The sequence below is a fragment of the Hypanus sabinus genome, chromosome 2 (assembly GCF_030144855.1).
Source record: "Hypanus sabinus isolate sHypSab1 chromosome 2, sHypSab1.hap1, whole genome shotgun sequence".
Lineage (NCBI taxonomy): Eukaryota > Metazoa > Chordata > Chondrichthyes > Myliobatiformes > Dasyatidae > Hypanus > Hypanus sabinus.
Genome location: NC_082707.1, coordinates 98,523,198 through 98,548,424, shown reverse-complemented (window position 1 = coordinate 98,548,424; position 25,227 = coordinate 98,523,198). Strand labels below are relative to the sequence as shown.

At 43.3% G+C, this 25,227-nt stretch overlaps 1 protein-coding gene across 4 annotated transcripts in view; it reads right to left on the bottom strand.

The window, feature by feature from the left end:
- Positions 1–18,724, bottom strand: part of farp2 (FERM, RhoGEF and pleckstrin domain protein 2) — a 242,812-nt gene extending 224,088 nt beyond the window's left edge. For all 4 annotated transcript variants that reach the window (XR_009508090.1, XR_009508099.1, XM_059951181.1 and 1 more), the window contains exons 1-2: positions 18,633–18,724; positions 8,587–8,814 (exon numbers count right to left, since the gene is read on the bottom strand). Coding sequence is in view for 2 of the 4 variants with exons in the window: in XM_059951181.1 (XP_059807164.1) it covers positions 8,587–8,787 (201 nt within the window). In the remaining 2 variants the exon portion in view is untranslated. The remainder of the gene's footprint in view (positions 1–8,586; positions 8,815–18,632) is intronic.
- Positions 18,725–25,227: the final 6,503 nt, after the last annotated feature.

Below are 25,227 nucleotides of genomic sequence, written 5' to 3'. Positions count from 1 at the left end.
TTAGCAGCTCCAACTAACCTTGAGATACAGATAAAGTATTCCAGAGCATAAAAGATTATTTGACAGAACTATGTAATCAAACACAAGGTAACCAACTATCCTCCTACAGACACACCCATGGTTAAAACTCAGGAAATTTGCTAATATGCACAGGTAATTATAATCAACAATGGAAAGCTATGAAGATATAGAATTTCACTTCCTACAAGTAGACAAATTGCAAGGCAAGACAAAACCTGTTAACTACCAACAGGGATTAGTAAAGCACCAACTGAAAACTTCTCTATGAATGACAACGAGCAATCAACAAGAGCCATGTGCCATAATGAACAAAATTCGCAGAATGCTTTTCAATATGCCAAGGTACATGTTGCATTATTTTCTGCTGGGCTCAATGAAATGCCTCAATATACAATATAGTTTGCACCAGATAAACAGTTATCATATTCTTCTGGACAAAGATCATGCTTCTTATCAATCTGACAGATCCAAAATTCAAATATTTGCTAATTATAGTAGTGCTGGCTAAGCTTCAAATAATATTTCCCACATTTCCTTGTTATGCTCAAAGGCTCCCCTTATTTAATTTGGGCTCCTTTTGCCCCTGCCACTGCATAAATTCTTAGTTTTTGGCCATTTCACAAACCTTTTTTTTCTTTCACAAATACAGTCGGCCTTCCTTATCCGTGGGGGATTGGTTCCAGGACCCCCCCCCCCAGAAACCAAAAAATGCCAATGCTCAAGTCCCTTATTTAACCTGTCCCAGTGCGGTGGTCTTTAGGATCCAGTGGAACCATAAGACAAAGGAGCAGAAGTCAGCCACTCAGCCCATCGAGTTTGCTCCACCATTTCATCATGAGCTGATCCAATCTCCCCTTCGGTCCCATTCGCCCGCCTTCTCACCATAACCTTTGATGCCCTGACTACTCAGCTACCTATCAATCTCTGCCTTAGATACACCCAATGACTTGGCCTCCACTGCCGCCCGTGGCAACAAATTCCATAGATTCACCAGCCTCTGGCTTAAAAAAAAATTTTCGCATCTCTGGTCTGAATGGGCGCCCTGCAACCCTCAAGTCATGTCCTCTCATACTAGACTCCCCCACCATGGGGAGCAACTTTGCCACATCCACTCTGTCCATGCCTTCCAACATTCGAAATGTTTCTATGAGGTCCCCCCTCATTCTTCTAAACTCCAAGGAGTACAGTCCAAGAGTGGTCAAACGGTCCTCATATGTTAACCCTCTCATTCCCGGAATCATTCTAGTGAATCTTCTCTGAACCCTCTCCAATGTCAGCACATCCTTTCTTAAATAAGGAGCCCAAAACTGCACACAATATTCTAAGTGAGGCCTTATAGAGCCTCAACATCACATCCCTGCTCCTATACTCTGTTCCTCTAGAAATGAATGCCAACATTGCATTCGCCTTCTTCACCACCGACTAAACCTGGAGGTTAACCTTAAGAGTATCCTGCACGAGGACTCCCAAGTCCTGTTGCATCTCAGAACTTTGAATTCTCTCCCCAATTAAATAATAGTCTGCCCATTTATTTCTTCTACCAAAGTGCATGACCATACATTTTCTGACATTGTAATTCATTTGCCACTCCTTTGCCCATTCGCCCAATCTATCCAAGTCTCTCTGCAGACTGTTTCCTCAGCACTACCGGCCCCTCCACCTATCATAACAAACTTAGTCACAAAGCCATTTATTCCATAATCCAAACCGTTGATATAAAACATAAAAAGCAGCCCCAACATGGACCCCTGTGGAACACCACTGGTAACCGGCAGCCAACCAGAATGGGATCCCTTTATTCCCACTCTCTGTTTCCTGCCAATCAGCCAACGAATGCTCTATCCACGTATGTAACTTCCCCATAATTCCATGGGCTCTTAACTTGTTTAGCAGCCTCATGTGCAGCACCTTGCCAAAGGCCTTCTGAAAATCCAAATACACAACATCCACTGCATCTCCCTTGTCTAGCCTACTTGTAATTTCCTCAAAAAATTGCACTAGGTTTGTAAGGCAGGATTTTCCTTTAAGGAAACCATGCTGAGTTCTGCCTATCTTGTCATATGCCTCCAAGTACTCCATAACCTCATCCTTGATAATCGACTCCAACAACTTCCCAATCACTGACGTCAAGCTAACAGGTCTATAATTTCCTTTTTGCTTCCTTGCCCCCTTCTTAAATAGCGGAGTGACATTTGCAATCTTCCAGTTCTCCGGAACCAGGCCAGAATCAATCGACTTTTGAAAGATCATTGCTAATGCCTCCGCAATCTCCGCTATTTCCTTCAGAACATGAGGGTGTATTCCATCTGGTCCGGGAGATTTATCTACTCTTAGACTATTCAGCTTCCTGAGTACTTTCTCTGTCATAATTGTGACTGCACATATTTCTCTTCCCTGACACCCTTGAATATCCAGTATATTGCTGATGTCTTCCTCAGTGAAGACTGATACAAAATACTCGTTCAGTTCCTCCACCATCTCCTTATCTCCCATTACAATTTCTCCAGCATCATTTTCTATCGGTCCTATATCTACTCTCACCTGTCTTTTACTCTTTATATACTTGAAAAAGCTTTTAGTATCCTCTTTGATATTATTTGCTAGCTTCCTTTCATAGTTTATCTTTTCCCTCTTAATGATCTTCTTAGTTTCCTTTTGTAAGCTTTTAAAAACTTCCCAATCCTCTGTCTTCCCACTAATTTTTGCTTCCTTGTATGCCCCCTGCTTTGCTTTTACTTGGGCTTTGACTTCTCTTGTCAGCCACGGTTGCATCGTTTTTCCATTTGAAAATTTCTTCTTCTTTGGAATGCATCTGTCTTGTACCTTCCTCACTTCTCGCATAAACTCCAGCCACTGCTGCTCTGCCGTCCTTCCCGCTAGTGTCCCTTTCCAGTCAACCTTGGCCAGTTCCTCTCTCATGCCACAGTAACTTGTTTTACTCCACTGAAATATCAACACATCAGATTTCAGCTTCTCTTTCTCAAATTTCACAATGAACTCAATCATGTTATGATCACTGCCTCCTAAGGGTTCCTTCACTTCCATCTCTCTAATCACCTCTGGTTCATTACACTATACCCAATCCAGTACAGCCGATCCCCTAGTGGGCTCAACAAAAAGCTGTTCTAAAAAGCCATCTCATAGACATTCTACAAATTCTCTCTCTTGAGATCCAGTGCCAACCTGATTTTCCCAATCCACTCGCATGTTGAAATCCCCCACAATTATCATAACACTGCCCTTCTGGCAAGCCTTTTCTATTTCCTGTTGTAATTTGTAGTCCACATCACGGCAGCTGTTTGAAGGCCTGAAGATAACTGCCATCAGGGTCCTTTTACCCCTGCGATTTCTTAGCTCAACCCATAAAGATTCTGTACCTTCCGATCCTATGTCAACTCTTTCTAATGATTTAATATCATTTCTTACCATTAAAGCCACGCCACCCCCTCTACCTACCTGCCTATCCTTCCGATTCACCATGTATCCTTGGATGTTCAGCTCCCAGAGACATGCATCCTTTAGCCATGTCTCAGTGATGGCCACAATATCATACCTGCCAATCTGTAACTGTACAACAAGATCATCCACTTTATTCCTTATGCTGTGTGCATAATACCTTAAGTCCAGTATTTGGCATTTTTCACATTGTTTACACTGCAACTCATCCCAATGGCTGCAAATTTGCTCCATCACCTGCCTGTCCTTCCTGACATCCTTACTGCTCACTACCTTAGGTCTATTTCTGTTTTCCCTCTCTTCCGCTCCATCATTCGGGTTCCCATCCCCCACCAAATTAGTTTAAACCCTCCCACCAGGATATTGGTCCCCCTAGGATTCAAGTGTAACCTGTCCTTTTCTTTTACAAGTCACACCTGCCCCAAAAGGGGTCCCAATGATCCAGAAACTTGAATCCCATACCCCGCTCCAATCCCTCAGCCACACATTTATCCTCCACCTCATTCCATTCCTACTCTCACTGTTGCGTGGCACAGGCAGTAATCCTGGGATTACTACCTTTGCGGTCCTTCTTCTCAACTGCCTTCCTAACTCCCTATATTCTCTTTTCAGGACCTCTTCCCTTTTCCTACCTATGTCGTCGGCACCTATATGTACCACAACCTCTGGTTCCTTACCCTCCCACTTCAGGATATCTTGGACGCGATCAGAAACATCCCGGACCCTGGCACCAGGGAGGCAAACAACCATCCGGGTCTCCTGATTGCATCCACAGAATTGCCTATCTGACCCCCTAAATATCAAGTCCCCTGTTACTACTACCTTCCTCTTCCTTTCCCTATCCTTCTGAGCTACAGGGCTGGACTCTGTGCTGGAGGCATGGCCACTGTTGCTTGCCCCAGGTAGGCTGTTGCCCCCCCCCCCCCAACAGTACTCAAACAGGAGTACTTATTGTCAAGGGGTACAGCCACTGGGGTACTCTCTAGTACCTGACTCTTCCCCTTCCCCCTCCTAACCGTGACCCATCTGTCTGCCTCCCGTGGTCCTGGTGTGACCACCTGCCTGTAACTCCTCTCTATCAACTCCTCACTCTCCCTGACCAGACGAAGGTCATCGAACTGCAGCTCCAGTTCCCTAACGGTCCCTTAGGAGCTGCAGCTCAGCACACCTGGCGCAGATGTGGACATCCAGGAGGCTAGGAGACTCCAGGACCTCCCACATCCGACACCCAGAACAACAAGCTGCCCTCACACAAATACTTCCCCCTTTCCTCAAATAACAGGAAAAACTGAAACCTAACCCTACCTTGCCTCGCCCATTTCCGCCTAAGCCCGTTGAGCCAAGGTCCTTAAGCCTACACTCTGCTCCCGGCTCACTCCACTGCCCACAAAAGACGCTGCCCACTGTTTAAGGCTGTGTCCTTTTTAAATCTTCCCCGCTTCACTGCCTGATGTCACACGCCTGTGCAGTCCCGCCTCTCTTAACTCTGATGAGAATAAGAAAAAATTCAAAATGGCTCCCATCGCACTCCCGTTCTGCTCCTCCGACTTCCTTCTCCAAAACCCCGGACTTTATTTAACATGTCTCAGTACGATGGACATTAGGACCTGGCAGCGCAGCTCTGAATCCCAGTGTTTCTGTTCAAGAAAATACTCACGATCACGATTAAAAATAAAGTGGAAATAACAAAGCGATCGGAAAGAGGTAAAAGGCCATTGGTCATTGGAAAAGCGTTAGGCTAGTCGGTCAATGATCGAAAAATTTTAATGAAGTATATGTGAAAGGCCCTGCCCTGATGAAGGCTACAATTATTACTAAGCAACACAGTGGTTTAATTATTGAAATACATATGTTTCTTAAGTGTTTTATATGTATAGAAAGGTAAAATATGTACTATATATTAAGAAAAACGTTTGACTAACTGACGCTAAATAATACCGGATGTACCTGTTATGACTTCAAATCCGACTTAAAGATGGACTCAGAAATGGAACTCATTCATAACCCGGGGACTGCCTGTACTTTTAAGTCATTTCTAGAATACTTATAATACCTAATACAATGTAAATGCTATGTAAATAGTTGTTATACTGTATTGTTTAGGGAATAATGACACCAAAAAATAGTGGGTACATGCTCAAGCAACGAGTGCTGGAGAGAGAACTTCCGGGTTTTCCCGAACCGCGGTTGGTTGAATCCGTGCATGCGGAATTCATAAATAAGGAGGGCTGACTGTACAGCATGCTTTCCCAAAATAAAGTTTTGAATCTGAACCCTGATGTGTAAACTAAAAATTAGCACTAAAAGATTGTGCATGTAGCATTTCTCTTTCCCACTCTCAGAACAATCATTCCTATAGCCAATTGCAATCAGATAGTCCACTTTCCACATGAAAGTGTCAATCAGTAGTCAAATGTATGATGTTCATGGCTTGGTCACAAAATAACATAGGACAGTCAGTTTGGAGATGCAAGACACTGCAGATGCTGGATTCTGCAGCAAAAAAAATAGAACTGTTGGAGTAACTCAGCAGGTCAGCAACCTTCTGTGAAGGGAAATGGACAGTTGATGTTTCAGGTCAGGACCCTTCATCTGGACTGAAAAAAGAAGAGATAAACAGTACAGGCAGTCCCCGAGTTACAAACGTCTGATTTACGGACAACTTGTACTTACGAATGGAGGGAGGAGAATGCCATTTTAAGTCATTGCCGTTAACACTGTGTTGAATGTGTAACTTTGTATTTGGCTTAAATATTTCTTAGCAAGATTCAACCTGACCCCCCCCCCCCCACCTTTTCCAGTCAGCACCGCCCCCAGTTGTCCCATTTAACCTGTCTCAGTGCAGGTGGACTTTGGGACCCAGAGCAGCACAAGACCTGCCACCCGTGGCTGCTGCTGTATTTTGTTTATTAAGTGTGATCGTGAAAAATAGCGAGATCAGAAACGCTGATCAAGTCAACTAGTTCCTAAAGAGAACTGATAGGCCAATCAGACGGTTCACTGCTGCTCAGCGATAAAACATAAAATCCGCAGTTTTCTGTTCCATTGACGGAAAACAATCATGATTGAAAATAAAGTGGAAATAATAAAGAGACTGGAAAGAGGTAAAATGTCATCGGTCATTGGAAAAGCTTTAGGCTACAGTCAGTCAACGATCAGAACAATCTTAAAGGATACAGGTAAAGGATAAAGTGAGAATAATAGAGCATGTGAAAAGCCCTGCCCCGATGAAAGCTACAATTATTACTAAGCAACACAATGGTTTAATTAGTGAAATACATGTTTCTTAAGTGTTTTATAAAATATATACTATATACTAAGACAAACGTTTGACTAACTGATGCTAAATAATACTGGATGTTCCTGTTCCAACTTATATACAAATCCAACTTAAAGACAGACTCAGGAACGGAACTCATTTGTATCCCGGGGACTGCCTGCACACATATGAACGAATGAAGGATGGTATAGGGCAAAGTTTGCAAGCAATAGGGTTTGACTGGCAGATAGTCAGGTGCAAGAGGGAAGAGTGGAGATAGCAACAGAGGGTGCGATATGATTCTGTGTAATCTATCATGCTCTGAAATACTTTATATGCACCTCAAGATTAGTTGGAGCTACGAATTATAGCAATCAAGTCAGCAGTTCTCCAATACAGTTAAAAGAAAATTTAGCCCAATCTCTCTTGTCCATTCAATCGCAAGAATGTTGTGGGGGGGGGGGGGGGGGGGAGGAAAGAGCATGAGAGAGCGAGCGAGAGAGCAATAAAATTACTTTTCATTAGTAAAATCCATCTCATCTTGAAATACTCTAGAAATAGTTCACATATTTCAGCTGTTAAAAATAACATCTTTCTGAAAATAGGTGATGTGCACTGGCAGCGGTCTGGTTCAAACTTAGCATGTTTGAGAGAGCAAGGCAACACACAAATGGCAATCAGCAAGATCATGTGATTTGAAGTCACAGGTCAACCTATAAGCCCAACAAATTTATATTTATTTCGAGGTACAGCCCTTCTGGCCCTCCAAACTGGGCCACCCAGCTATCCCCAATTTAATCCTAGCCTAATCACAGGACAATTTACAATGACCAATTTAACTAAGAGAGGAAACCAGAGCACTTGGAGAAAACCCATATATTCCACAAGTACAAACTCCTTACAGAGGAATCCGGGATTGAATTCCAAACTTCAACGCCTTGAGCTGAAATAGCATCACACTAACCGCTATGCTATCATGGCACCTAATATTTAACAAGAGCAAACAAAACAGTGCAGATATTCTCACGTTACATCAAAACATTTTGGTAGAAGTAGGCTACTAACACCTCTGCACAAAATGCCAATGACATATCAATTCCCTGTCATGTTTGTAACGTACTGAGTGTGCTGCTGCTGCAAAGGCTAATTTTTATGGCAATTATACCCTGGGTATGTATGCCAGTGACAATAAAATTGAACATCTGTAGTTACCTTGTCAATGACCCTCAAATCATACAAGCATTTTAAATCTGAATTGGTTGGATATTTTGCAGTTCAAATCCTAGCCCACAACTTTTGTATATAATAAACCATTAAAGTATCAGATCAACTCTAGGAAACCTTCAACTTTATCCAAACTACTGTTCGCTCAATTAACCAAGTGAAATCGCAAGCCTTTGGTATATCATTACTCTTAGTACAAAAAAACTACTAAATTTACACTGTTCAATTAAACTTCTTCACAAGCAATGTGCTCACAAAGAACACTAAGCAAAAACAAAAAAAAACCTATAATTTCTTTTCTCTTCTCTTCATGCAAGAGACTAAGCACTGAATGAGCAAGAGTGATACAACATGCCAACTCCAAGCAAAACCCTGAACAGTCAATGAATAGTTTGTGGTAGGTTGGGCAGTGTAACAGATCTGGGAGGAACTAGCGACTTAGTTCCAAAATGTTTTTGTGCCACATCAGAATCTCCTAGAAATCCCAGTAACTAACCAAGAACAGAAAACACACAGGTGGGAACTTGTTTGACTATCAATCAATAGATCTTACGCTCAAGACAATAGTTTGTTTTTTAAAAAAACAGCTAAATCGCAACTTTGTAGGGAAATAAAAATTACCTCACCTCTACTTCAAACTGTTCCTGCACATCATCCAACAACTGAACCGTGAGCTGCATCCCCCTGCCACGTAGTTTACTAGATGATGTGGTGCCGATCGAGAGGCTCTGCCCGGGCTCCAGAGTACTAACCGCTGCATTTGTCACTGTTCCAAGTCGAGCTCCTGGAGTCTGCAAAACACGGTATGTTCCTTCCATCTCCTCCATCCCACACCTTCAGACAACACATGTAGTCTAGGAAAAGGAAACAATCAAATTTAAGCAACAGATTATAACTGCATTTTTACTAAGCAAAAATACTTTGATGTTCCCAAACTTTTAAAATAATCCAAAGATTTTCTAGATTTTTTACTGAAATTACAGTACAGTTTCAGGGAAGTATACAAAAATATTGTATAAAATATCCAGCAAATTATTAATGACCACATAAGATTTATTCCATTTTCTCCAGGCTAAAAATTTCAAATATATAGTAGCGATCCTTTAAAAAAACTATTCAACACGAAGTACTCTTGTACAGAGATCAATGTCACTCAAAGTTGTTTAACGTCAATAACTAGAAAAATAAGCAACAGTTTCAGATAACTGAACATTTTTGAAATACTTTGGCCATTGTGAATAAATGGACCTAAAGACTCAAGAGATACATCCACAGAAGAGCAAAGGGAAAAGAATCCTGCATGTTTTCTGAAGAAATGCATTTCCTCACAATAAAGTCCATTTCTGTGCTTGAGTCCTGACTCTACAAGCTGCTAGTTGAGTCACTTAAGAGTCAGTTACTTGGCTTCTCAAACAAGTTTCCTAGGGATTATGTGTGTCCTGATACATTTTATATCTTGTAAAAATATCATTAAACATGCCTACTTCCACAATCTAAAAATATTCAATCAAATTGACTCTTGAGTTTGGGAAAATATTTTAACTATATGCCCTCTTGACACAAACAAGTTACCCTACGTTATCAAACTTAAAAGTGAGCAGTATTTCCTGGTATCTCTGACCACATCAGGTTGAACTCTGGTGGTTTTCAGATTTGTGCAAATGACTTTCCTACCTCATTGTTTGATTCATAAAATCTGTCTACTTTCGTATTTGTGAGCTGTATTTAAATGTTAATCAGTGATTTATTTCAACATTTACAAAATTTACACCCGTGCTCTACCCAACATCGCCAAGGCAACCGGGTAGGATAATAAAAGCACAGGACAGGGCTGTCCTTCAAGCATATCCACTACTCATGAGTGATTTCTCACAACACATCAAGTATTACTTACCACAAACCTGTCACAAATAGCTCTGCATCAAATGCGAGTAACAGATCTTTCCACGTAATTTCATTTTCACACCAACTCTAGCACCAATTTTTATTTTAACAACCCTACCCAGAAAACGGAAAAACCTTCCACCTGCCCTAGCATTTCTCCAATTCTCCAAAATATTCTTAGAAACTTTAACTGACTCTGCCACTAATGCACATGACACCAACTTCTTAAAATGAATTTGCAATATGCACTCTTGTAATGAGATTTTTTTCTGTTGAGAATTACATTCTGATTTGTGAAATCTTTGTGCTTTAGTGTTCCATTGGTACTAATCTGGAGCCCTCTTATTAACCCTAACACTTTACATTCCAGTATTACACCCTTGGTTCGCATAATTTTAATTTAACATTTTCGATCAATCTTCCATTCTAGAACATCTAAAAAGGTTAATATATGCCACCTATGGTATAGTGCCAAAAGTGCTAACAGTACTCAATAATGTGTAGTCTAGTCAGAGCTTTGTATAATTTCAATGTTCATCTATGCTGGACATAAAAGGCCAACATTCCATTACCCATTCCGATTATATTTTGTCCTTGTTCTTGACATTTTAACAGAATAGAATTATACAAAGATATAAGCAAGGAAGCATACACGTCTACAATTCTCCATGAACCACACATCTCACTTTACCATTTACAAGTTACTCTATTCTTTTGAGGTTCAAAGTGTAAAATGCCACACTAACCCCAATTTGCAAACTCAAGCAATTAAAAATCTCCATCATTTAAAGCTTCCATCAACATTAACTGCTTCCAATGTCATTTAACAACATACAAGAGAAAATCTGCTGATACCGGAAATCCAAGCAACACACACAAACTGGGGAAACTCAGCAGGCCAGGCAGCATCTATGAAAAAAAGTACAATCAACATTTTGGGCCGAGACCCTTCGGAAGGACTGGAGAAAAAAAGATGAGGAGTAGATTCAAAAGGTGGGGGAGGGGAGAGAGAAACACAAGGTGAAACCAGAAGGAGAAGGGGTGAAGTAAAGAGCTGGGAAGTTGATTGGTGGAAGAGATACAGGGCTGGAGAAGGGGCAGTCTGACAGAAGAGGACAGAAGGCCATAGAAGAAAGAAAAGGGGGGAGGAGCACCAGAGGGAACCAAGAGGAAGGCAAGGAGAGAAGGTGAGAAAGGGAAATGGTAAGGGGGTGGGGGAGTATTACCAGAAGTTCGAGAAATCAATGTTCATGCCATCAGGTTGGAGGCTACCCACAGGGAATATAAGGTGGTGCTCCTCCAACCGGTGTGTGGCTTCAACACGACAGTAGAGGCATGGATTGACATATTGGGATGGGAATGGGAAGTAGAATTAAAATAGGTGGCCACCGGGAGATCCCACTTGCAAATGTCTCCCAATCTACCTCAGGTCTCACCGATATACAGGAGGCCACACTGGGAGCACCGCAGTACATGACCCCAACAAACTCACATGTGAAGTGTCGCCTCACCTGGAAGAACTATTTGGAGCCCTGAATGGTAGTGATGGAGGTGGTGTAGGGGCAGGTGTAGTACTTGATCTGCTTCCAAGGAAAAGTGCCAGGAAGGAGATCAATAGGGAGGGATGAATGGACAAGGGAGTCATGTAGGAAACAATCTCTGCAGAAACCAGGAAGTGGGGGGGCAGGAGGGAAAGATGTGCCTGGTGGTGGGATCCCTGTGGAGATGGCAGAAGTTCCAGAGAATTATGTGCTGGACACGAAGGCTGGTAGTTGAGGACAAGAGGAACCCTATCCCTAGTAGGGTGGCAGGAAGATGGGGTGAGAACAGATGTGCATGAAATGAAAGAGATGCAGTTGAGGGCAGCGATGATAGTAGAGGAAGGGAAGACCCTTTCTTTGAAAAAGGAAGATATCCCCTTCGTTCTGGGATGAAAAGCCTCATCCTGAGAGCAGATGTGGCAAAGACGGAGGAATTGAGAGAAGGGGATGGCGTTTTTACAACTAACCGGATGGGAAAATGTATAGTCCAGATAGTTACGAGAGTCCATGGGTTTATAGTAGACATCAGAAATTAAGCTGCTTCGAGGTATCAGAAATGGACCAGGTAAATTTGAGGCAAGGTTGAAGTTGGAGGCAAAATTAATGTTGACGAGCTCGGCACAGGTGCGGGACACAGCACCACTGTCGGTGTCGCATAGGAAAAGCGGGAAACAGCACCAATGTCGATGTCGCATAGGAAAAGTGGGAAACGGACTCCAGTGTAGGCTTGGAACATAGACTGCTCCACGCAGCTGACAAAAAGGCAGACATAGCTGGGACCCATGCAACTGCCCACTGCTACATCTTTTGTTTGAAGGAAGTGGGAGGAGTTAAAGGAGAGATTATTGAGAGCGAGGACAAGTTCCACCAGATGGAGAATGGTGATGGGTGGGAACTGGTTGGATCTGGTGTCCAGAAAGAAACAGAGAGCTTTGAGGCCTTCCTGGTGGGAGATGGGGGTGTAAAGGCACTGGACATCCATAGTAAAATAAGATGATGGGGGCCAGGGAACCTGAGATCCTGGAAAAGACCCAAAGCATGTGAAATGTCATGGCTGTAGGTGGGAAGGGACTGAATTGGGGATGGGGGGGGTGGGGGAATAGAGTCAAAGTATGCAGATATGAGTTCAGTGTTCAGGAACAGGCTAGAACAATGGGTCTACCTGGGCAAGCAGGATTGTGGATTTTGGGCAGGAGGTAGAAATGGGAGATGTGGGGTGCAGGAACTATAAAGTTGGTGGCAGTGGATGGGAGAACCCCACAGCTAATAAGGTCGGTGTGGGAGACAATGGCCTGGTGCTCCTTAGGGGGATTCTGTTCAAAGGGTAAGTAAGAGGAGGTGTTTGAGAGTTGGTGCTGGGCTTTGGCAAGGTAGAGGTCAGTCCACCAGACTACTAACAGTGCCCCCTTTATTTGCGGGTTTGATGGTGAGGTTAGGGTTAGTGCGGAGGGAGTGGAATACAGAGCTTTCGAAAGGGGTGAGGTTGCAATTGGAGTGAGATGTGTTAAAGTCAAGACGATTTTGTCCCGTTGGCAGTTGGCAATGAAAAGGTCCAGAGCAGGCAGAAGACCAGGTCAGAATGTCCGGGAAGAAGAGGAGGTTGAAGACAGGAGGAGGGGGTCATCGCTGCGGGAAGGAAAGTCCTTGCCAAAGAAGTAGGCTTGAAGACAGAGGCAGCAGAAAAAAAGAGCTCAGTAATATAGCAGATGTGGAACTTGCTGAGGTGTGGGCACAGGGGTACAAAGGTGAGACACTTAGTCAGGACAGAATATGTTGGAGGGAATGGATGACAAGGTGAGGCCCTTACTGAAGAAAGAACATTCTGTCTCAGAGAGGGTAAAGTCGGAGGGTATGGTGAAAACCTGGCATGGACAAGAGCTGGGATCACGGGGAGGGGGATGGGGGTTGGTAGTGTCAAAAGAGAAGGGAGGTTTGGGGTGATGGCGGGGTAAGAGGAAGATGTAGTCTCCGAGGGCCCAAGAGCTGGCGGTGGGACCTGAGAGGTACGGGATTGCAGAGTGGTGGTGGGGGAAGGGCAGACTGGAGTTGCAGCAGCCATGTGTGAAGATGCAGCCTGGAGGTCAAGGCTGGAGTCAGAGTTGGAGTTGGAGACCATTCCCTTCTGTCAATTCCAGAATCACAATGAGGCCACACTCAGGCAGAGGAACAACACCTTATATTGTGTCTCAGTAGCCTCCAACCTTTTGGTAAAACATCCGTTTCTTGAACTTCCAGTAATGCTGCCCCCCATCCTTCACCATTCCCCATCCCTTTTTCCCCTCTCTCACCTCATCTCCTTGCTTGCCCATCACCTCCCTCTGGTGCTCCTCCACTCTTTTCTTTCTTCCATGGCCTTCTGTCCTCTCCTATCAGACTCCCCTTTCTCCAACCCTGTACCAATCAACTTTCTAGCTCTTTACTTAATTTCTCCCCCTCCCGGTTTCACCTATCACCTTGTGTTTCTCTCTCCCCTCCCCCACCTTTTAAATCTACTCTTTTTTTCTCTCCAGTCCTGCTGAAGGGTCTCAGCCTGAAATGTCGACTGTATTTTTTTCACAGATGTTGCTGTGTTCCTCCAGCATTTGTGTGCATTGCTCCAATGTCATCTATCTTTGTTAGTCTTGTGTGTAGCTTTTCATTGATTCTTTTGAATTTCTCTGTTCTACTGCCTGAAAAAAAATGAATCTCATAATGGCCTCTACATGCCTTGATAATAAATTTAATTTGAACTTTGTTATTGACAAACATGGATACCGGACTTTCTACCCCACCCTTGTTAGAACATTAGAAACTTCTGACAACAACAGGCCATTCAGCTCAATAAGCTTGCCAAATTCCTATTCACATAGTGTGTTGAAATAACTATTGAGTTTAGATTAGAAAGTCTCTAAGGTACTGCTCTCAACTACACAACTAGGTAGTTTCTTCCATGTGTCCACAACTCACCGTGCAGAGAAATGCTTCCTGATGTTGGTCTGGAATCTCCCTTTTACCAGTCTCCACCCGTGTCCTCATTGATGGGTTAATTTTGAAGTATCAGCTGGCATCAACTTTACTTACACCCTTAATGATTCTGAACACTTCTATCATGTCTCCTCTCATTCTACGTCTATTCAGGCTAAAAAGATTTCATTCTTTCAATCTTTCTTCATAGCCCATACCCTGCAGATCTGGAATGAGTCTCGTCTTTGAATTCTCTCCAGTGCTTTCACATCTGTCACAAAGTACGTAGACCAAAATGTACACAGTACTCAAGGTGTAGCCTCACAAGCACGTTATACAGCTTAACGAGAACATCTCTAGACTTGAACTCCACTGAGTGGATTATACAGCCCAACATTCTATCAGCCTTCCTAAATCGCTTATGTGCATTGTCCAGATGTTGATAGTGATGCATCTACCAGGACGCCCGAATCTTTCTCATGCATGCACTTTCTAACTCAAGATCCTTGTATATTTTTTCTAATATTTCTTCCTATATGTAATATTTTACATTTACTTACATTAAATTTCATCTGCAATTTATCTGCCCACACCTGGATTTTGTTTAGGTCTAACTGTATTGATTCTGATTAGGACAAGGATTGAACTTTGCGTCAATACCAGTGGTAGTGCTGCTTTGACCTTCTGGTTCAAACAGACTTAAAATTAAGCATCACCAGTGCTCCCACTTAACTAATGCTCTGAGCCCACTCTTTCCTGCCATCTTCACAATACTTTAACCCTAATTCTTCCTGCTATACTAAGCTCCACAAAAATCCATAATCCTACCCCTGAAGCATATCCAAAACAGTAGTACTCTTAATATGCTGTGAATAGTAAGATCAGGGAGCACTGATGAAGTAAGAATCACAGAATTAAAATGTCATATTTATGACTAACTTTCATAAAAATTTCAATGGAAGATCATAAATTGTACATTTCTCTTCCAACAAATGCTGCCTGACCTGCTGAATACATGCAATGTTTCTACTGCAACTCAAGTATCTGGTTCCTTCTCTCCCCCACTACCACCCCTCTCCCCACTTTATATTCCTGTTTTCCTGTCCTCAATTTTAGTTCATAGTGTGATTGCTGACAATACACTGTCAGAGAGACACACAACAAGGAAGCAGCTTCGGACTAGCAAGTCCACAAGTATCCTCCATTTACAGTGTCAATTTTACACTAACCCCACAATCTGAAAACTTGGCCCTACCTTATTCTTCCTACATTCCCATCATCTCTCCCCAAATTTTATCATACATCTACACACTAGGGCAAACTGCAGTGGCTAATTAATCTACCAACTAACATGTCCTTCAGATGTGGGAAGAAACTGAAGCACCAGGTGGATGTACAAATTCCAGAGGTCAGGATCGTGCCTTGGTCAGTGAGGCATGAGGAAACTCCAATAATTATGTACTCTATGTTTGCTACCTCTCAAATGTTAATACAACAATGTCCTGGAGTAACTTATAGCCAAATACAAAATTAGATCTACCATCTCACTTAGTAACTCACCTCTCAAACTGGCTTTTCAGTTGATGTTCATTAAATGCAGCCTTTGCAGGAATCACTCAACACTATTCTGCATTCATGCTAAGATATCATTGAAGATCTGACAGAAGTAAGCTGTCATGACAACAAATGCATACATCTCCCATTACAGTACATAATAAGCCAGCTCACACTTCAAAGGAAAACAACATTCAACCACAAACTTCCTCTTACTCTCAAGTTCTATTCACTCGCTACGATTTTAATTTTTACAAAGCACATTTGTTCAAACAGTAATATCTCCAGACAGAATTAAAAACCAATACCAAATTATAAAAAGCTAAGTACAAAAGAATTTCTCTCACCAAGAGCTGGAAAACATGGAACAAAACTAAACCATTACATATACTTCATAAAACATTTAAGATTTCAGTCAATGATCCTTTCAAACACTGCTAATACCAATGTGCACCGATTTCACGTACTTAACAAAGGTGGCACATAGAAACACAGAAAACCTACAGCACCATTCAGGCCCTTCGGCCCACAAAGCTGTGCTGAACATGTCCTTAACCTTAGAAATTACCGAGGGCTACCCGTAGCCCTCAATTTTTCTAAGCTCCATGTATCTGTCCAGAAGTCTCTTAAAAGACCCTATCATATCCACCTCCACCATCGTCGCTGACAGCCCATTCCACACACTCACCACTCTCTGCATTAAAAAAAAACTTACCCCTGACATTTCCTCTGTACCTACTTCCAAGCACCTTAAAACTGTGCCCTCTTGTGCTAGCCATTTCAGTCCTGGGAAAAAAACATCTGACTATCCACAAAATCAATGCCTCGCATCATCCTGTACACCTCTCATCCTCCGTTGCTCCAAGGAGAAAAGGCCGACTTCACTCAACCTATTCTCCTAAGGTATGCTTCCCAATCCAGGCAACATCCTTGTAAATCTCCTCTGCATCCTTTCTATGGCTTCCACATCCTTCCTGTAGTGAGGCAACCAGAACTGAGCACAGTACTCCAATGGGGTCTGACCAGGGTCCTATATAGCTGCAACATTACCTCTCAGCTCTTAAAACTGAATCCCACAATTGATGAAGGCCAATGCACCATACGCCTTCTTAACTACAAAGTCAACCTGCACAGCAGCTTTAAGTGTCCAATGGACTCAGACCCCAAGATCCCTCTGATCCTCCACACTGCCAAGAGTCTTACCATTAATACTATATTCTGTCATCATATTTGACCTACCAAAATGAACTCCCTCAACCTATCTGGGTTGAAATCCATCTGCCACTTCTCAGCCCAGTTTTGCATCTTATCAATGTCCCACTATAACCTCTGACAGCCCTCCACACGATCCACAACACCCCCAAACTCTGCCTGATCAGCAGATTTACTAACCCATCCCTCCACTTCTGCATCCAGGTCATTTATAAAAATCACACAGAGTAGGGGTCCCAGAACAGATCCCTGAGGCACTCCACTGGTCACCGACCTCCATGCAGAATATGACCCGTATACAACCACTCTTTTCCTTCTGTGGACAAGCCAGTTCTGGATCCACAGAGCAATGTCGCCTTGGATCTCATGCCTCCTTACTTTCTCAATAAGCCTTGCATGGCGGACCGTCTCAAATGCCTTGCTGAAATCCATACATACACTACATTTACTGGTCTACCTTCATCAATGTGTTTAGTCACATCAAAAAAATTTGATCAGGCTCATAAGGCATGAACTGCCTTTGACAGAGCCATGCTGACTACTCCTAATTATATTATACATCTCCAAATGTTCATAAATCCTGCCTCTCATGATGATGCAAAGATTATTGCCAGAGGCTCAGCAATCTCCTCCCTCGTCTCCCACTGTAGCCTGGGGTACATCTCGTCCATTCCCATATTCAACTTGATGCTTTCTAAAAATTCCAGCACATCCTCTTCCTTAATATCTACATGCTCAAGCTTTTCAGTCCGCTGTAAATCATCCTTTCAATCACCAAGATTACGTAGTGAATACTGAAGCAAAGTATTCATTAAGTACCTCTGCTATCTCCTCCGATTCCATACACACTTTCCCACTGTCACACTTGATTGCTCCTATTCTCTGACGTCTTATCCTCTTGCCCTTCACATGCCTGTAGAATGCCCTGGGGTTTTCCTTAGTTCTGTCAAGCAAAGCCTTCTCATGGCCCCTTCTCACTCTCCTAATTTCATTCTTAAACTCCTTCCTGCTAGCCTTATAATCCTCTAGATATTTAACAACGATACAGATACTATCCATCGATCCCCCGTGTAAATATTTCTTTACTAATAGTCATTCGGACTGTTCAGTGTGTTTAAAGGGTTTTGTCGACGGTAGTCTCTTGATCAGACGGTAATTTAGAATGAATGTGAAACGAATGGATGGACGCGGATCATGCCACATCCCACAAATATTCAACACAGGAATGGTGATTATCGAACATTAAACACTGGAAACGGCCATCGATCCTTAGCGCCTATGCCGACTGTACCAAATTAAAGCCTAATCGCCTACACGCGATCCACACAGAGCGTCAGTGTGTCAATATTCCAAACCAATTCTCATTTAACAAGAATGACAGCTATATAAAAGACTTTTAATCATAGTTAATGCATTTTAAACAGAAGAGAACCAGGAGAACTGCAGCTAACAGTCTTCTCCCACGTCCCGTCGCAACCCCACCCCAGTCCCGGGATTGGAGCGGGGCTGTGGCCGATGCCCTCCACCACCGTGCTCACCTCACACTGCAACGGAGCTCAGCTCCCCACACCCCGCCGCCATCTTCCTCGCCAGCTGCACCGCCTGCTCATTGAAGGAGCGATGCGTCCCGAGCGTCCAATGGAAACCCGGTCTAAAGCAGCCGAGAATCGGATTGGCCAGAACCGAAGGCGGCATTCCCTGTCTGATTGGCTACAGTTTTTGCAGACATGTCTTATTGGTCAGTGGATCTGTTCCCCGTAGTTTATTGGGTTAAATGAATTAGCTGAGGGGCCTCGCGAAACGATTTTGGGGTACTGTACCTTGGTAATCGGCTTACCTACAACTGGGTTAATTCACCACAGATGGGTACAAGTCGGAGAGAGAAGCTGTTAAAGTTCTTAATGCAGACAACAGGATCTCATAAAATCGTCAAAAGTCAAAAATACTGTTTCTCCTGTTTATACCAGCGTCTCAAAGTCAAAATAAATTTATTATTAAAGTACCCATGTGACTTCTCTCATTAACAAGCCATTTTCGCCCACGGAACTGCCACACACGGATTTTTTTTTTCCTTTTCCCCCATCACCATTCTCTAAACTACAGCAAGGGTTCACAATCTTATTTAAACTATGGACCCTCGGCATAACCGAAGGGTCCATGGACCACAGGTTGAGAACCCCTGCTCTAGAGACTTGCGCGTGAACATCCCAGGAGATCAACCGTTTCTGAGATATCCAAATCACTCCACGGTCTAAGTTATTTAAATCACATTTCTTCCCCTTTCTGATGTTTGGGCTGAACAACAACTGAACTTCATGTCCTTATCTGATTGCGCTCATGTATTAAGTTGTAGCCACATGACTGGCTAATTAGATATTTGCATTAAGGAGTAGATGGAGTGGTCTACACCTGACTGACCTCGGAGTGTATGTTACCATATACTTCCTATTACAGGAAAGATACTAGTATGGATAGAAGATTGGCTGATCAGCAGAGTGGGAATAAAGGGGCCTTTTTTTGTAGGCTACCAGTGACTACTGGTGTTCTGCAGGGGTGGATATTAGGACTGCTTCTTTGCACGATATATGTCAATGATTTGGATGGGGGAATTGATGGCTTTGTGGCCATGTCTGCAGAAATACAAAGACAGGTAGAGGGGTAGGTAATGTTGAGGAAGCAGGGAGTCTGTAGATTGGGAGATTGAGCAAAGAAGTGGCAGATAGAATATAGAGCAGGGAAGTGTATGGTCAAGCACTTTGGTAGAAGGAATAAAGGTATATACTATTTTCTAAATGAGAAGAAAGTTTAAAAATTGGGGGTGCAAAGGGACCTGGGATTCATTGAGCAGGATTTGCTAAAGATTAATTTGCAAGTTGAGTCAGTGGTCAGGAAGGCAAATGCAATGTTAACATTCATTTCATGAGGCCTAGAATATAAGAGCAAGGATGTAATGCTGAGGCTTTATCAGACTGTGCTTAGATTATTATGGGCTGCTTATCTGAGAAAAGTAGTGTTGGCATTGGAGAGGGTCCAGAGGAGAATCACAAGAATGATTCTGAGAATGAATGTGTTCATGTATGAGAAGTGTTTGATGACCTGGACCTGTACTTGCTGGAGTTTAGAAGAATGATGGGGGATCTCATTGAAACCTGTCGAATATTGAAAGGCCTAGATAGAATGAATATGGAGAGGATGTTTCTGATGGTTACCGAGTCTAGGACTAATGGGCACAGCCTCAGAATAGAGAGATCTCCCTTTAGAACAGAGAGATGAAGAGGAATTTCTTTAGCCAGAGGGTGGTGAACTATGGAATTCATTGCCACAGATGGCTGTGGAGGCAAAGTTATTGAGTATATGTAAAGCAAAGGTCGTTAGGTTCTTGATTAGTCAGGGCATAAAAAGTTACAGAGAGAAGGCAGGAGAATGGGGTTCAGAAGGAGAATAAATCAGCCATGATGGAATGGTGGAGCATACTTGATGGGCTGAATGGCCTAATTCTACTCCTGTGTCTTATGATCTAAACGGAGACTGGCAAACAGCCAATGCAAAAGAATTGTGAAAATAACAAATAAATGGTATTGAGAACATGAGTTGTAAAGTCCTTGAAAGTGAGCCTGTAGTTTGTGGAATCAGTTCAGAGTTATTCTGAGTGAAGTTATCCACACTGGTTTAAGAGCTTAGTGGTTGGAGGGTAATAACTGTCACTGAATCTGGTGGTGTGGGACCTTAGGCTACTGTACCTGCATCTCAGTCACAGTTGTGATGAGAGTATAGCCTGGGTGCTACCTTCTCATGGCAGTGCTCCATGTAAGCATGCTCAATGGTGGGGAGGGTTTTGCGCCTGTGACTGAGAGGGGTGTATCCACCACTCTCTGTAGAACTTCCCATTCTTAAGCATTGGTGTTTCTATACCAGACCACGGTGTAACCAATATAGATACTCTCCACTGTGCATCTATAGAAGTTTCTCAAAGATTTTGGTGAAATGCCAAATCTATGCAAACTTTCAAGAAAGTAAGGTGCTGTCATGCCTACTTTGTGATGGCACTTACGTGCTGGTCCCAGAACAAATTAGCTGATATGAAGATGCCAAGGAACTTAAAGTTACTGTCCCTCTTCACCTCCAATTCCCTAATGATGACTGGCTTGTGGACTTCTGACTTTTTCCTCCTGTAGTTGATAATCAGACTTTGACATTGAATGAGAGGTTGTTGTTGCGGCACCACTCAACCAGATTTCCAATCTCCCTCCTATATGCTGATTCATCACCGCCTTTGATTCAGCCAACAATGGGGATGTCTTCAGCAAACTTAAATACGGCATTGGAGCTATATTAGCCTCACAGTCATAGGTATAAAGCAAGTAGAGCAGGGGGCTATGCACACCACCTCTGGTGCACTCATGCAGACAGTGATTTTGGAGGGGAGAAGTTGTTGCCAATCTATATTTCCCAGCATTTGCACATGAGGAAACTGAGGATGCTGTTGCACAGGAAGGTATTGAATCCCAGACCTTGGAACATAGTGATGAGCATTGAGGGGATGATAGTGTTGAATACCAAGCTGTAGTCAATGAAGAGCATCCTAATGTATGCATCTTCACTGTGCAGAAGTTTCAGGGCTGAGTGATGGGCCAATAAAATGGCATCTGCTGTTGATCCATTGTGACATTCAGTAAATTAAAGCAGATCCAGGTCACTCCTCAGGAGCTGATACATTTCATTACAGTGGATTTAAGTGCTGCTGGAAGACAGTCATTGAGGCAAGTCTCCAGGTTCTGCTTGGGCAATAACTTGATTGAAGGCTGCCTGAAGCAGGTGAAGCTCAGTCTGCCAAAGGAAGAGGATGACGATGTCCACCAACATTCCAGCCAGTTAGCACAGGTCTTCAGTAATCAGATGCTTTCATTTAATGAACAAGAGTTAGGGGGTGAAGTTACTGAGAGAATAAGGCAATAATGGGGACTTCATTTTACACCAACAAATGTTTTTAGGAACACAACCATTGACCCAACTGGTTACTCTTGAAAGACATCATTGTCAAGTAGAATACGTGGAAATGTGGAAGGGATAGTGATGTGGAGTCTTAGTCAACAAATCCTGAAGGCAGCAAGACAGGTATGTGAGAAGAAAATTTCTTTTGTCTTCTGTTTCAAATCTCTTTGGAGATCTACCATTCTACATTTATTACGGTTCATACCATTGGCCATTTTGAGCAATGGTCAATCAGACATCGGAAGCATGAGGGGATGTACCTCATTCAGGTTCACCAATTAAGTAGAAAAGGCAGCAACTTACTCCAATTTGGTGTTTTGAGCAGCAGCCAATCAGCATTTGGGAACAGACTATGTTCCAAGCCTACACTGCTATCGCTGCCCAGCTATTCCTACGCTACTTCGACAATCGTATTGGTGCTGCTTCCTGCACGCATGCTGGGCTTGTCAACGTCATCAGCTTTGCCTCCAACTTCCACCCTGCCCTTAAATTTATCTAGTCTATTTCTAACACCTCCATCCCCTTTCTCGATCTCCCTGTCTCTGTCTCTGGAGAGAGCATATCTGCTGATATCTTTTACAAACCTTCACAGCTACCTGGACTATCCCTCTTCCCACCCGTCACTTGTAAAAATGTCAACCGCTTCTCTCAGTTCCTCCATCGTCACTGCATCTGCTCTCAGGATGGAGCTATTCATTCCAGAACTAATGAAAATGTCCTCTTTCTTCAAAGAAAGGTGCTCTCCTTTCTCCTTCATCAACACTGCCCTTACCCATATCTCTTCCATTTCGTGCATGTTTGACCTCAACCCATCCTCCTGCTACCTCACCAGGGATAGGGTTTCTCTTGTCCTCACCTACTATTTCAGTAACCTCCACATCCAACAAACAATTTTCTGCAACTTCTGCCATCTTCAACAGGGTCCCACCTCTTGGCTCTTAACCTTGTAAGTGGAACAAGTTCTACACCTGCTCCAATACCTCCTCCCCTCACTACCATTCAGGGCCCCAAACAGTCCTTCCAGATGAGATGACACTTCACCTGTGAGTCTGTTGGGGTCATATACTGTGTCCTGTGCTCCTGTGTGGCCTCCTTTATAATTGATGAGACCTGACATAGATTGGGAGACTGCTTCACCAAGCACCTATGCTCCCCAGAGCAGAAAAGGTGGGATCTCATGGTAGCCTTCCACTTCAATTCTATTTCCCATTTCCATTCCAACATGTCAGTCCTCTACTGTCCCAATGAGGCTACACTCAGGATGGAGAAGCAAAAACTCATATTCCATCTGGGTAACCTCCAAACCCATGGCATGAATATCAATTTCTCAATCTTCCAGTATTTGCCCCCCTTTCACCATTCCCATTCCCCTCTCTCACCTCATCTCCTTACCTGCCCATCATGTCCCTCTGGTTCTTCTTCCTTTTCCCTTTTTTCTGTGGTCTTCTACACTCTCCTATCAGATTTCTCTTTCACCTACCAGCATCCAAGCTCTTTACTTCACCCCTCAACTTCTGCCCATTGCCCCTACCACCTACCATCTTGTACTTCAACACCGATCAACGTTGATGGGTCTGCAGTTGAGAGGGTGAGTACTTTCAAGTTCCTCGACGTACACGTCACTGAACATCTCACCTGGACTGTACACACCAGGTATGTGGCAAAAAAAGCTCAACAGCATCTCTTCCACCTCAGGCGACTGAGGAAGTTTGTCATGAGCCCCCCCACCCCCCCACAATTCTCAAGACCTTCTACAGGGGCACCATTAAGAGCATCCTGACTGGCTGTATCACTGCCTGGTGCGGGAACTGCACCAGCCTTGATCGCTGGGCACGGCAGAGAGTGGTACAGACAGCCCAGCATGTCTGTGAATGTGAATTTCCCTCTGTTGAGGACATTTACAGCAGCAGGTGCATAAAGAAGGCCTGGAAGATCATCGGGGACACTAGTCACCCCAATTGTAAACTGTTTCAGCTGCTTCTGTTTGACAAATGGTACCACAGCATTAAAGCCAGGACCAACAGACCACGGGACAGCTTCTTTCTAGCCATTAGACTTGTAAATTCACTTGTCTGTACATTGCAACAGAGTCATAACGCAAAGATTTTTACTCCTTCATGTTGTGGGACGGATGAAAGATTTAAATAAATTCAAATTCTTCCTCCCCTCCCCACCTTCTTACTCCAACTTCTCATCTATTTTCCAGTACTGATGAAAGGTCCTCACCCAAAACATCGACATTGTGTGTCCTCCTCTATACTTGCTCAGTCAGAATAGCAGATGGAGGAATGCTCCTCTTGCGGGATATGGGAAGGCAGGGAGACCTGCAGTGTCCCTGATGACCTACAAAAAGTGCATCCAGTTGCAGCTTCTAACAGGCTATGTTAAGTATATCAAGCAGTAGTAAGTCAAGAAAACTGGACTTGCTGTGTCATCTACAAGATGTTTCACCACTCATCCGAGAGGCTTCTTCCGTTCTGATCCATGGTGGGTAGTTTTCTGGCTTACAAACTCTCCAATTTGTTTAAAGGTATAGCAATCACATGATGATCGTTGAGTCACAGTGGTAATGGGAGGGTCTTTGCATGAATGGAGTTGTGAACTGTTGTGGAGTCGCTGGGGTAGAGATGTTAGGACTGCATCGTAAGTAGCTGATAGGTCATGTTGTACTCCACTCCCTCTGTTCAGGGTGGGTTTTCCAGTTTGACAAAGATGGCTTCTTTAAACACTCTTTTAAGCCACTTGATCTCCCTGTCAAAAATGTGACTATTCTTATCATCAAGGAGTGTCCCTTGTCCTTTAGGTGTAGATATACAGCCGAGTCTTGACCTGAGGTGTTAGCCCTCATATGTTAGGCTATCCGTTTGTGAAGTGGTTGTTTTGTCTTGGCAATGTGCAGATCTGTGCAGTGCTCAGTGCATTGGATAGTATCTACAATATTGCTCTGTTTATGTTCTGGTGTAGGATCCTCCCACCCTCACCCACCTTGTTTACAACTGAGTTCCAGTTCTTACTTAAAGTGAGACCTTTATCTTTCTTAAAATTGTTTCTCTCTAGTTTTATTTCAATGGCTTCCTTCACCAGACGATCCCAAAACCCATTGGCATGGCACAGTAGTTTTGTGCCATCAAAGTCAATCGT